Source organism: Saimiri boliviensis, chromosome 7, assembly GCF_048565385.1.
Source record: "Saimiri boliviensis isolate mSaiBol1 chromosome 7, mSaiBol1.pri, whole genome shotgun sequence".
NCBI classification, from domain to species: Eukaryota; Metazoa; Chordata; class Mammalia; order Primates; family Cebidae; genus Saimiri; species Saimiri boliviensis.
This window is the reverse complement of record NC_133455.1, coordinates 24,069,848-24,082,299: the sequence shown is the minus strand read 5'-3', so window position 1 is coordinate 24,082,299 and position 12,452 is coordinate 24,069,848. Positions and strand designations below refer to the sequence as shown.

The 12,452-nt window shown below is 47.2% G+C and overlaps 1 protein-coding gene across 8 annotated transcripts in view; it reads left to right on the top strand.

Annotated features, from left to right (window-relative positions):
• ACACB (acetyl-CoA carboxylase beta) overlaps positions 1-12,452 on the top strand; it is a 157,158-nt gene that overhangs the window by 65,701 nt on the left and 79,005 nt on the right. For 7 of the 8 annotated variants that reach the window (XM_039471839.2, XM_074402267.1, XM_039471840.2 and 4 more), the window contains 7 exons: positions 993-1,202; positions 1,918-2,088; positions 6,207-6,368; positions 8,734-8,897; positions 10,022-10,172; positions 10,257-10,360; positions 12,039-12,120. In XM_039471839.2, coding sequence (XP_039327773.2) covers positions 993-1,202; positions 1,918-2,088; positions 6,207-6,368; positions 8,734-8,897; positions 10,022-10,172; positions 10,257-10,360; positions 12,039-12,120 — 1,044 coding nt within the window. The remainder of the gene's footprint in view (positions 1-992; positions 1,203-1,917; positions 2,089-6,206; positions 6,369-8,733; positions 8,898-10,021; positions 10,173-10,256; positions 10,361-12,038; positions 12,121-12,452) is intronic. The other variant, XM_074402268.1, reaches the window with a different exon arrangement.

Below are 12,452 nucleotides of genomic sequence, written 5' to 3'. Positions count from 1 at the left end.
CTCAGATGTAACCACTGTTAGAAGCTGGCAGGGGGTCTCTTTTCAGCACTGTCACTGTCTATACTTTTACATAGGCATTCATACAGTTGCTTTATTACTTTTTTCATCAGTGAGTTCATCCCATGCATTATTGCAAATGGTTTTTTTAAACTTAAATTGTCTTAGAAATCACTGTGCTTGAATACTTCCTTCCACACTGTCTTTAAGAATCTCTAGAAGACACGGCTGTAAAACAGTGCCTTACAGCTCTTAACAGGATGGAGTAAGTTTGTCCTTAGATTCCATCCAGGAGAGCTAGCTGAGAAAGCGCAGGAAGTGGAAGAAACAGACAACCGCAGAGGAGTGTGTTTGGGTCCCATTTTCATTAAAAGAAACGTTCTCTGTATGTGTTGCTATATACGTAGAATAAAGCCAGTTTGGTTGTCAAACTCTTAGTGCATTTTCTTTAGGGGATGTGATCATGGGGAAAATTTTACCATTTTCACCAAGTTCAACTTAAAAAAGAGAAGATGTTACAGGTAGTGACTATCTGGGGCTGGTAGGGAGGATGGTAAAGGAATTTACCAACACAGTTGGTAGGTAAAGAAAGGCAGATTTATTAGAGGAAGTATGAAAACATGTTGCAAGATTGCAACGGGCAGCACAGCAGAGAAGGGGCTGTCTGCAAAGAGACAAGGGCTAGTGGGAAGTTTTATAGGGTGGTGCTGGAGGAGGGGCTATAAGGTTGTTGTGTCCTGGGGTTGTGATTAGCCATCTCTCAGAGCAGGTGTTCATTGTTCTTCCCCACCTGGGGCCCTCCCCCTCCGTTATTACTTCTCAGGACTCCTCAGAATATGATGTCTTTGAGACAACAAAAGAAAGAGATTGGCAGAGTCTTGGATGGGTACGCTAACCACATCACTGCTTTTGTTTTATGTTCTCTCCCGAGAACTTCCAGAAGCTTCCAGAGCTGGTTTCCCCATGAAGGTCAGGCTTCTCTGCTTCCCCGACAGGTACAGACTGAGATCCCAGGCTCACCCATCTTTCTCATGAAGCTGGCCCAGCACGCTCGTCACCTGGAAGTTCAGCTCCTCGCTGACCAGTATGGAAACGCTGTGTCTCTGTTTGGTCGAGACTGCTCCATCCAGCGGCGACATCAGAAGATCATTGAGGAGGCACCGGCCACCATCGCCCCGCTGGCCGTGTTCGAGTTCATGGAGCAGGTACGTTTCTCAGAGCCCGGGGGCAGCTTCAGAGGGAGCCTTCTCAGCTCAGAGGCAGGAAGAACTTTCTGTCTCTAATGTCAGAAAGAACTTTCTACCATCAGTCTGGCTGGATGGTGGCCTGGATGCCCGACAAAAGGGAGGAGGGCCCATTCTAGAGGTGATTTCAGCATCACATAGGTCTATTGGATTAGCTGATCTCTGAAGTCCCCGAATATTTATTTTCTCTCCCCTCCCCTCCCCCCTCCCCTTCCTACCCCTCCTTTGCCCTCCCCTCCCCATCTCTTTTCTTCTTTTCATTTTTGAGAGCATCTCACTGTGTTGCCCAGGCTGGAGTGCAGTGGTGCAATCAGAGTTTACCACAGCCTCTAACTCCTGGGCTTAAGTGATCCTCCCACCTCAGCCTCCCGAGTAGCTGGGACTACAGACACATGTCACCATGTCCCGCTAATAAAAAAATTTTTTTTTTTGTAGAGACAGAATCTTGCTATGTTGCCTCGGCTGGTCTTGAACTCCTGGCCCCAAGTGATCATCCCACCTTGGCCTCCTTAATCACTAGGGTGACAGGCATGAGCCACCACGCCTGGCCAGTCCTAAAATATTTTACACGTAGCAGGTGTTCAGTCTGCATTTGGTGAAGGAACTGATAGTCATCATTTACAGTTCCCCAAGGAGACCTCTGGAACTCCCTTGGCCTCTTGCTGTTTCTTCACAGTGTGCAGTCCGCCTGGCCAAGACCGTGGGCTACGTGAGTGCAGGGACAGTGGAATACCTCTACAGCCAGGACGGCAGCTTCCACTTCTTGGAGCTGAATCCTCGCTTACAGGTGGAACATCCCTGCACAGAAATGATCGCTGATGTCAATCTGCCGGCCGCCCAGCTACAGGTGAGAAAACTGGCTTGGGGCCCTGGGACATCTCTGCCGTCTCTCGGCTGGCTGGCCTAGGGGAATGACTAGCCAAAGAGCGCTTTGAGAAACCTGTAAAAGCTACAGTTCTCCCTGGGAAAATACATTTTTTTTTTTTTTTTTTTTTGAGATGGAGTTTTGCTCTTGTTGCCCGGGCTGGAGTGCAATGAGATGATCTTGGCTCATTGCAACCTCTGCCTCCAGGGTTCAAGCTATTCTCCTGCCTCAGCCTCCCGAGTAGCTGGGATTACAGGCACGCACCATCACGCCCAGCTAATTTTGTATTTTTCTGTAGAGACAGGGTTTCTCCATGTTGATCAGACTGGTCTCCAACTCCCAACCTCAGGTGATCTGCCTGCCTCAGCCTCCCAAAATGATGGAATTAGAGGCTTGAGCCACCACGCCGGCCGAAAATATCTTTTGTACGATTTCGTGGTGTTCATGGACCCCTGATACCTATTCACAGACCAAGAGAAATGTGTCTTAACCTTTTTATCATTACCACTTCCTGCAAGCAGCCCGTGAACACATCTATATCCTAATCCCCTGTCTTGTGAAATTTTAATATCACAGATATACCACATATCTGTTTGGATATTGTAGATATAGCTGTGCTTTATTCATAAAAAGAGTGAGATTTGTGTCATTCCCAAGAACAAATACTTGTCTCTTCAGAGGCAATATCACCCCTGTTAAGAATATGTGACCCAGAGTTATAAACTTTTGGATTAAAGGGAACGCTAAATTTCTTTTATTTTTATTTTTTGTGGCTATATAGTAAGTATATGTATTTATAGAGTACAAGAGATATTTTGATACAGGCATGCAAGGGTAATCATCACATCAGGGTAAATGGGTATCCATCCCCTCCAGCATTGGTCCTTTCTTTGTGTTACGGTGTTGTGAACATTCCAGTTATACTCTTTTAGTTAATTTTAAAATGTACAATAAATTATTGTTGACTGTGGTCACCCTGTTGTACTATATCAAATACGAAGCGATATTCATTCTATTCATCACTCCCGGTTTGCTCCCATTAACCATCCTTTCTTTCCATGCTCCTACCTCTTCCTTTCCAGCCTCTGAAACATTTTATTCTCTGTCTCTGTGAGTTCCATTGTTTGAATTTTTTTGCTCCCACAGATGAGTGAGAACATGCAAAGTTTGTTTTTCTGTGCCTGGCTCTTTTCACTGACATAATGTTCTACAGTTCCATCCATGTCGTTGCAAATGATGGTCGCGATCTTTTATGGCTGAATAGTACACCATTGTGTGTATGTACATACCACCTTTTCTTTCTTTTCTTTTCTTTTTTTTTTTTGAGATTGAGTCTTGCTCTGTCGCCCAGGCTGGAGTGCAGTGGTATGACTTTGGGTCACTGCAACCCCCACCTCCCAGGTTCTAGCAGTTATCCTGCTTCAGCCTCCCTGGCAGTCGGGATTACAGGTGTACACCACCACGCCCAGCTAATTTTTGCATTTTTAGTAGAGATGGGGTTTCACCATATTGGCCAGGTCAGTTTCAAACTCCTGAGCTCAGATGATCCACCCACCTCAGCCTCCCAAAGTGTTGGGATTACAGGCGTGACCCACTGCACCTAGCCTGTACCAGATTTTCTTTATCGAATCGTCTGTTGATGGACATTTAGGTTGATTCCAAATCTTGGCTATTGTGAATAGTGTCACAATAAACATGAGAGTACCACTATCTCTTCCATATACTGATTTCCTTCCTTTGGAATATATACCTCACAGTAGGATCGCTGGATTGTATGGTAGTTCTACATTGTCCTCCATAGTGGTTGTACGAATTTTCAGTCCCACCAGCAGTGTCCAAGGGCACCCTTTTCTCCACATCCTCGCTAGCATTTCTTATTGCCTGTCTTTTGGAGAAAAGCCATTTTAACTGGAGTGAGACGATGCCTTGTTGTAGTTTTGATTTGCATTTCTCTGATGATCAGTGGTGTTGAGGGCCTTTCATATGCCTGTTTGCCATTCGGATGTCTTCTTTTGGGAAACGTCTATTCAGATCTTTTGTCTATTTTTAATTGGATTCATTAGACTTTCTTTCTGCTGAGTCGTTTTAGCCTCTTTTGTTTTTGAGACAGGGCCTTGCTCTGTTGCCCAGGCAGGAGTGCAGTGGCGCTATCATGCCTCACTGCAGTCTTGAGCTCCTGGGCTCAAGTGATTCTTCCACATCAGCCTCCTGAGTAGCTGGGGCTACAGGTGTGCACCACCAAGCCCAGCTAACTTTTAAAATTTTTTTGTAGAGATAAGGGCTCGCTATGTTCTCTAGGCTGGTCTCAAACTCTTGGGCTCAAGCAATCTTCCCACCTCAAATAGTGCTGGGGTTACAGGCTTGAGTCACCATGCTCATCCTTGAGTTTCTTATGTATTCTGGTTAATAATCCCTTGTCAGATGGATAGTCAGCAGAATTAAAAAATTTTTTCTCTATTTTTTGAGTTTGACAGATTTCAAAACAGTTGCAAGAATGATTCAATTGACACCCATACACCCTGCATGTAGATCTATCAGCCGCCACATTTGCTTTGTCTCTCCTCTATCTGTCTAATTTTGGGGTGCTCACTTTTTTTTTTTGAGACAGAGTCTCACTCTCTCACCCAGGCTGGAGTACAGTGGCATGACCTCAGCTCACTGCAACCTCCGCCTCCAGGGTTCAAGCGATTCTCCTGCCTCAGCCTCCCAAGTAGCTGGGATTATAGGTGCACACCACCATGCCCAGCTAATTTTTGTATTTTTAGTAGAGACGGGGTTTCACCATGTTGGCTAGGCCGGTCTCGACCTGACCTCAACTGATCTGCCCACCTCAGTCTCCCAAAGTGCTGGGATTACAGGCATGAGCCACCGTGGCGGGCCATGGGCTGAATCTTTTGAGCAATGGTTTGAGTGAACCTTTGTAACATACGCCTCCGAATACTTTAGTCTAAGGACCTCCTAGAACAAGAGCATTCTGGTCCAATATCCTAGTGCCATTATGACACTTGAAAACAGAGCATCGATACCACATCTGTATCTAATATGTACCATTCACGTTAAATATTTTTCCTGTTGTTCTAATAATGCCTCTTTATGGCTGTTTTTTGTTTGTCCCCTAAATCCGAGAGCCAACCCAGGGTGACACATTCCATTTTATTTTCATGTCTCTTTAATCTGAAAGCATTCCATAATCTTTTTTCATCCTTGATATTAGCATTAAATTTTTTTTTTTTTTTGAGATGGAGTGCAGCAGTGCAATCCGCTCTGTTGCCCAGGCTGGATGCGGTGGTGCAATCACAGCTTGCTATAGCTTCAACCTCCCAGGCTCAAGTGATCTTCCCACCTCATGCTGGGACCACAGGTGCAAGTCACCATGCCCAGCTAATTTTTTAAAATTTTTTTTCTGAAGAGATGGAGTCTCATTATGTTGCTCAGGCTGGTCTCCAACTCCTAGGCTCAAGCGATCTGCCTGCCTCGGCCTTCCAAAGTGCTGGGATTACAGGCGTGGACACTGGCCTTCTTGAGTTCAGGCAGAATGTCCCTCACTCTGGATTTCTCTGATTGTTTCTTCCTGGTTCGATTCCTGCTACGCATTTTGGCAGAATATGACACAGGTGTTGTGTCCTTAATACATCCCATCATGAGGCACCAGATATTAATTTGATCATTTGGTTAAGCTGGTTCCATAATTGTCTACCTTTTACCCATTCTTCATGTCCAGTTTCTCCCTCGAGTGCCCTTTGCAAAAACCTCTTTTAAGTCTGCAGCCAACACTGTTTTCTCACCTTCCCTAGCTCTAAAAGTCTAGCGCTTTTACGTGATGAGTGTATTTTCTTGTGTGATGTTGTTTCATAAATATTTTTTCTTTTCCCAGCTGTGCTATTTGCTCCACTGTGAAAAGTTCATGCTTACGGCTTTTTTTCTTTTCTTTCTTTGCCTCTCTGGCCACAGTAGAGTACCATGTTGTCTATAGAGTAGTGCCCATATATCCTAAATCATTGACTGAACCCCTTCCTCTGTTGCATCTGCCACTGTGCCTGGTGTTTGGGGCCGTGTTCTGGTAGGACTGACAGTCTGTGGGTTGGATCTCTTGATTTTAGATCGCCATGGGCGTGCCTCTGCACCGGCTGAAGGACATCCGGCTTCTATACGGAGAGTCACCATGGGGAGTGACTCCCATTTCTTTCGAAACCCCCTCAAACCCTCCCCTCGCCCGAGGCCACGTCATTGCTGCCAGAATCACCAGCGAAAACCCAGATGAGGCAAGTCATGGGGGCCCCTGTGTTTCTGCCATCTCAGATCTTCCAGCCTGTAGGGGACCCTGTAAGGCTGGGAAGAGACACCCACATGCTATCCAGGCATCTCAGTTTACAAATGGGGAAACTGAGGCACAGGAAGGGACATGCTATGTTTTATTGGATCATTGGATTTATTAGATTTTTATTTATTTTTATTTTTATTTTTGAGATGGAGTCTTAGTCTGTCACCCAGGCTGGAGTGCAGTGTTGTGATCTTGGCTCACTGTAACCTCCGCCTCCCGGGTTCGAGCTATTCTCCTGCCTCAGCCTCTCAAGTAGCTGGGATTATAGGCACCCACCACCATGCCCGGCTAATTTTTTTTTTTTTAAAGACGAGGTTTCACCATGTTGGTCAGGCTGGTCTTGAACTCCCGACCTCAGGTGATCCGCCCGCCTTGGCCTCCAAAGTGCTTGGATTACAGGTGTGGGCCACCACGCCCGGCCTAATTTTTGTATTGTTAGAAGAGATAGCGTTTCACCATGTTGGCCAGGGTGGTCTCGAACTCCTGACTCGAGTGATCTGCCCACTGCAGCCTCCCAAAGTGCTGGGATTATGGGCTTGAGCCACTGCCCCCAGATTTATTGGATTTTTGGATTATTGCCAGTCTCTGGGCCGAGCCTTCCCGTGTCTCAGTATCACTTACAGGATGCTACTGCTGCTGGACATTGTCACCCCACGTTACAGGCAAGGAGCCTGGGCTAACTTGCTCCCTGTCTCCCGCCTGGGACCTGCTGAGGCCTGTCAGTGGACTCCAAAAGCCATGCCCATCTTGGGACAAGCAGCCAGGTTTAGAGCCCTAGTCCTTGGATTTCCGGCCCCATGTGCTTTTTCCCGCAGTATAAAGTCTGGCTCATTGTAGAGAGTCCCTTTGTGACTTGGTCTTAACTTGGGTCTTAAAAAACAAACCAACTGGCATCCCTTACAGTTTACATGCATATACTGACTGTTGATAGTCACAGAACTCATCAATCTACTACAACGTAATTGCTTAATTATTGCATTCAGGAATCTGGGGGTAAGAGAGGGTACACCTCCACCCCTTTTAATGAAATAATTTTAAGCTCAGGTAGCTGTATTTGTTTGGGGTTCTTGGCTGTGAACCAAACACCAAATCTGGTGGACAAGCAAAAGGGGAATTTTTGGAGGGATAATGGCTTGTTGCCAGGTTGCTGGGAGGGTGGAGGACCAGGTATGACCACAGCCCAGGCATTTGGGCCGCTCCACCTCCCACCTCTACATACTTCTCCCCAAAAACTCATCCCTTAGTTCAGGAGCCCCAAGCCCAGTGACAGGTGCCACGTCCACCCACTCTTACCAAAACTGTACTCTGAGGGAGACGAGCTGTCCCCCCCAGAGGGGATCAGGTGTGTTGACAGCGGCCTGGCTGATGGGGTGAGGAAGAGGGGAATGGAGCAAGGGAGAGAGGAAGGAGGAGGAAAGGAAAGAAGGCAAGGGGAAGTGAGGAAGGAAGAAGGGAGAGAGGGAGGGAGGAAAGGAACGAGGGAAGGAGGAAGGAAGGAGAGAAGAAAGGAAGGAAATTTCAGTGAAATAGCCTCTTCCCAGCAGCAAGAACCCTGCCTGGGATGCCCTGGATTTCTTCACCTGCAGAGGTTTTCATTATCTGGAATGGGAAATCTAACCTGTCTTCACTTTTATTTAAACTTTTTATTTTTAAAATGTCAAGCATGTAGAGTCAGAATGTCCCTTCACCCAGCTCCAACAATCATCAACATTCACCCATTTAATTTAACACCTGCACTGCCATCTCTATCCCAACTTGCTTATTTTATTTATTTATCGATTCAGACAGGGTCTTGTCTGTCACCCAGGCTGGAGTACAGTGGCGCAGTCATGCCTCACTGCAGCCTAGTCTCCTGGGCTCAAGCAAGCCTCCTGCTTCAGCCCCACAAGTAGCTGGGACTATAGGCGTGCGCCACCACACCTGGCTATTTTTTAAAAAAATTTTTTGTAGAGATGGGGGTCTGTAGAGATGTTACTCTGGCTGGTTTTGAACTCCTGGGCTCCAGTGATCCTCCTGTTTCTGCCTCCCAGAGTGCTGGGATCACAGACATGAGCCACCGTGACTGGCCCAAATTGGATATTTTTTCACAATTAACAAAATAAGAATTGTAGGCATTGAGGTGCTCACATGGGTACACCCATGAATCGATCCACCCATACCTGTAACAAGAGATAGCAGTATTTTCTTGACTACTCTAAGCTTTTGGTTAGTGTAGGGGCTCTTGGGTTTTCCCAGGACTGAATTCTGATGAAAATATATCTGGAGTAATGACTTCTTCCATTTTGCATTTTCTGTCTGGACTCCAGGGCTTTAAGCCGAGCTCTGGGACTGTCCAGGAACTGAATTTCCGCAGCAGCAAGAACGTGTGGGGCTACTTCAGCGTGGCCGCTGCCGGAGGCCTGCACGAGTTTGCGGATTCCCAGTTTGGGCACTGCTTCTCCTGGGGAGAGAACCGTGAAGAGGCCATTTCGTCAGTATCTCCTTTCTTCCCTCCCTCTCTTTCTCCCTCCCTTCTTTCCTTCCTCACTCCCTCTCTTCTTCCCTGTAACTGGGATTACAGGCATGGACCACCATGCCCGGCCAGTTCTCTCTCTACTAATCATTGACTATTATAGTCAATAATTACAACAATGATAACTAATCACGCTCATAGTTTTGACATTTTTGATCAATGACCATGTGCATTACTTGGATTGATCATTTCAATTCTCAAACACCCTCATGAAGTCAGGGCTAAATTTTCCATATGAGGAAACTGAGGCACAGAGCACTCAAGTCACTTGGCCAAGATTACCCAGCCGGTAAACTATGGCTCTGCATCAATATGCTGGCTGTGTCAGTCAGAGCCCTCTCTTAGCTCCTGTGCTTTGCTTTTTTTTTAATTTTTATTTTGGAGACAGAGCCTCACTCTGTCATACAGGCTGGAGTGCAGTGGCTTGATCTCAGCTCACTGCACCTTCTGCCTTCCAGGTACAAGCAATTTTCCTGCCTCAGACTCCTGAGTAGCTGCGATTACCCATGTGCCACCATGCCCAGCTAATTTTTATATTTTTGGTAGAGGTGGGGTTTTGCCATGTTGCTCAGGCTGGCCTTAAACTCCTGACCTCAGGTGGTCCACCTACCTCAGCCTCCCAAAGTGCTGGGATTACAGGCATGAGCCACCGTGCCTGGCCACTCCTGTGCTTTTCTTTCTTTCTTTCTTTCTTTTTTTTTTCTGAGACGGAGTTTCGCTCTTGTTACCCAGACTGGAGTGCAGTGACGTGATCTTGGCTCACCGCAACCTCCGCCTCCTGTGTTCAGGCAATTCTCCTGCCTCAGCCTCCTGAGTAGCTGGGATTACAGGCACACGCCACCATGCCCAGCTAATCTTTTGTATTTTTAGTAGAGACGGGGTTTCACCATGTTGACCAGGATGGTCTCGATCTCTTGACCTCATGATCCACCTGCCTCGGCCTCCCAAAGTGCTGGGATTACAGGCTTGAGCCACCGCACCTGGCATTCCTGTGCTTTTCTAGTTCTCTGAACCACGCAATTGCAGGAACTGTTGATGTATGCATGAAATTGGAAAACAATCCGTGTGCCTTTTCCTTCAAGGAACATGGTGGTGGCTTTGAAGGAACTGTCCATCCGGGGCGACTTTAGGACCACCGTGGAATACCTCATTAACCTCCTGGAGACCGAGAGCTTCCAGAACAACGACATTGACACTGGGTGGTTGGACTACCTCATCGCCGAGAAAGTGCAGGTTGGGGAGCGAGCTCTCTGTGTCTCCCCTGTGGATGGCCAAGACCTCAGCTTCCTGAGGATACTGAAGTGCGTTCTTTCCTAGGCCGAGAAGCCGGATATCATGCTCGGGGTGGTATGCGGGGCCTTGAACGTGGCCGATGGGATGTTCAGGACATGCATGACAGATTTCTTACACTCCCTGGAAAGGTAGGGCCCGTGGCAGTTCCCTTCCCCTTTTACGGTACTTGTTAGTGGCTTAGGAGGCAGAACATGTCTCTTTTATTTGTGTGGCCAGTTAGCCACCAGGCAATTGGTGAGTCTCTCCTCTGGTCTTGCCTCTGGGAAATTCCTCTGTGGATAAACCGAGGCCACCCTCAATGAGGCCGTGGATCAGGGATGGGATTCTCAAGGCCAGGGCGGCAGTCAGCGTATAGACCATTGTGTACGGATCCATGCTGACTTGTGTAAGGTACATCATAATAGGGAGGAGTTCTGAGTTCAAGGAGGTGGATTCAGGAAGCAAAGTGGCTGAAAGGTTATCTCTACAGATGGGTTCATTCCCAGACCATCACCTGAATCAGAGGGTTATCTTGAAATGGACCAGGATGGAAAGCAGCAGGTGATCTCTGCTAGGCTTGGCCAGAGTTTCTCAGCCTCAACACCATTAACATTTTGGGCTGGATTGTTTTTTGTTGTGGGAGCCTGTCCTGTGCATCGCAGGATTGTACAGCATTCTGGGCCTCTACCCACTAAATGCCGGGAGCAGCCCTTCCGTCTGAGTAATGACAATCAAATACATCTCCAGACACTGTCCAATGTCCCAGGGTTAGGAACAGAATCACCCCCAGTTGAGAACTGCTGTGAAAGGCAGATGAAACTATCAAAAAGAAAATAGAAGGAGAAACTTTTTTTTTTTTTTTTGAGACAGTCTTGCTCTGTCACCCACGCTAGAGTCTAGTGGTGTGATTACAGCTCAGTGCAGCCTCGACTTCCTGGGCTCCAGTGACCTGCCCATCTCAGCCTCCCAAGTCATTGGAACCACCGGTGCATGCCATCATGCCTGGCCAGTTTTAAAAATTTTTTGTATACATGGGATCTCACTATGTTGCCCCCCAGGCTGGTCTTAAACTCATGGCCTCAAGTGATCCTCTCAACCCAACTCCCAAAGTGCTGCTATTATAGGCATGAGCCACTGCGCCCAGTGAGAAATGTTTTTAGTGCTTGGTTATGCTTTTGAACGGTAGTAGAATCATGGTCCCTGCTCTGCTTTCTCATATAAGCAGGAGGCAGGATCTTAAATGTGAAATTTTTCTGAGAGACCGTTATGGATTTTGCTCCTGAAAAGCCTTTTTAAGATTTCAAATCCTTCAGCAAGCACCAATTCCTTACGTTCTGAGAAATGTCAGGCTCCTTGGGATGATTCAGGTTCTGTGCATATCTTTTAATCAGACTTAGCTTTTTTTTTTTTTTTTTTGAGACACAGTCTCGCTCTGTTGCCCAGGCTGGGGTGCAATGGCGTGATCTCGGCTCAGTGCCACCTCTACCTCCCAGGTTCAAGTGCTTCTTGTGCCTCAGCCTCTGAAGTAGCTGGGGCGACAGGCACATGCCACACACCTGGCTAATTTTTGTATTTTTAGTAGAGATGGGGTTTTGCCGTATTGGCCAGGCTGGGCTCGAACCCGTGGCCTCAAGTGATGTGCCCACCTAGGCCTTCCAAGGTGCAGAGATTACAGGCATGAGCCACTGCGCCCAGCCCAGGCTTGGCATTTTTAGCGCAGTCAGGTCTGCTGATGCAGAGAGCTGTGTAATTTTTTTAAACACAAGGGATGGCTGTGGAGTTCTCAGTCCCTCCCAAGGCTGACCACAGCCCTGTCTTTTCTTTCAGGGGCCAGGTCCTCCCAGCAGATTCACTACTGAACATTGTAGATGTGGAATTAATTTATGGAGGTGTTAAGTACATTCTCAAGGTAAATGCCCCTGTGCCTCTCTGATGTCTCCGGCAATCTGCAAGCTTCAGGGGCTTTCTTTCTTCCATGAACCATCCCTGGAGTGGTTTTGCTCATGCTTGGGTTTCAGCACTTGTGTTCCTCGGGAATCCCCATGAAGTCCGTGACCTTGACGCCTAAACACTTTGATTTTTAAAACATGTAGGGCTATGCAGTCCGCAGAGGGCACGATGGAGCATGGGTAAGTTTCCTGTGGCTGTGGTGACAAGGTGCCACGAACTGGTTTAAACCAATAGAAATTTATTCTGTCTCAGTTCTGGAGGCCAAGTCTGAAATCAAGGTATTGACAGGCC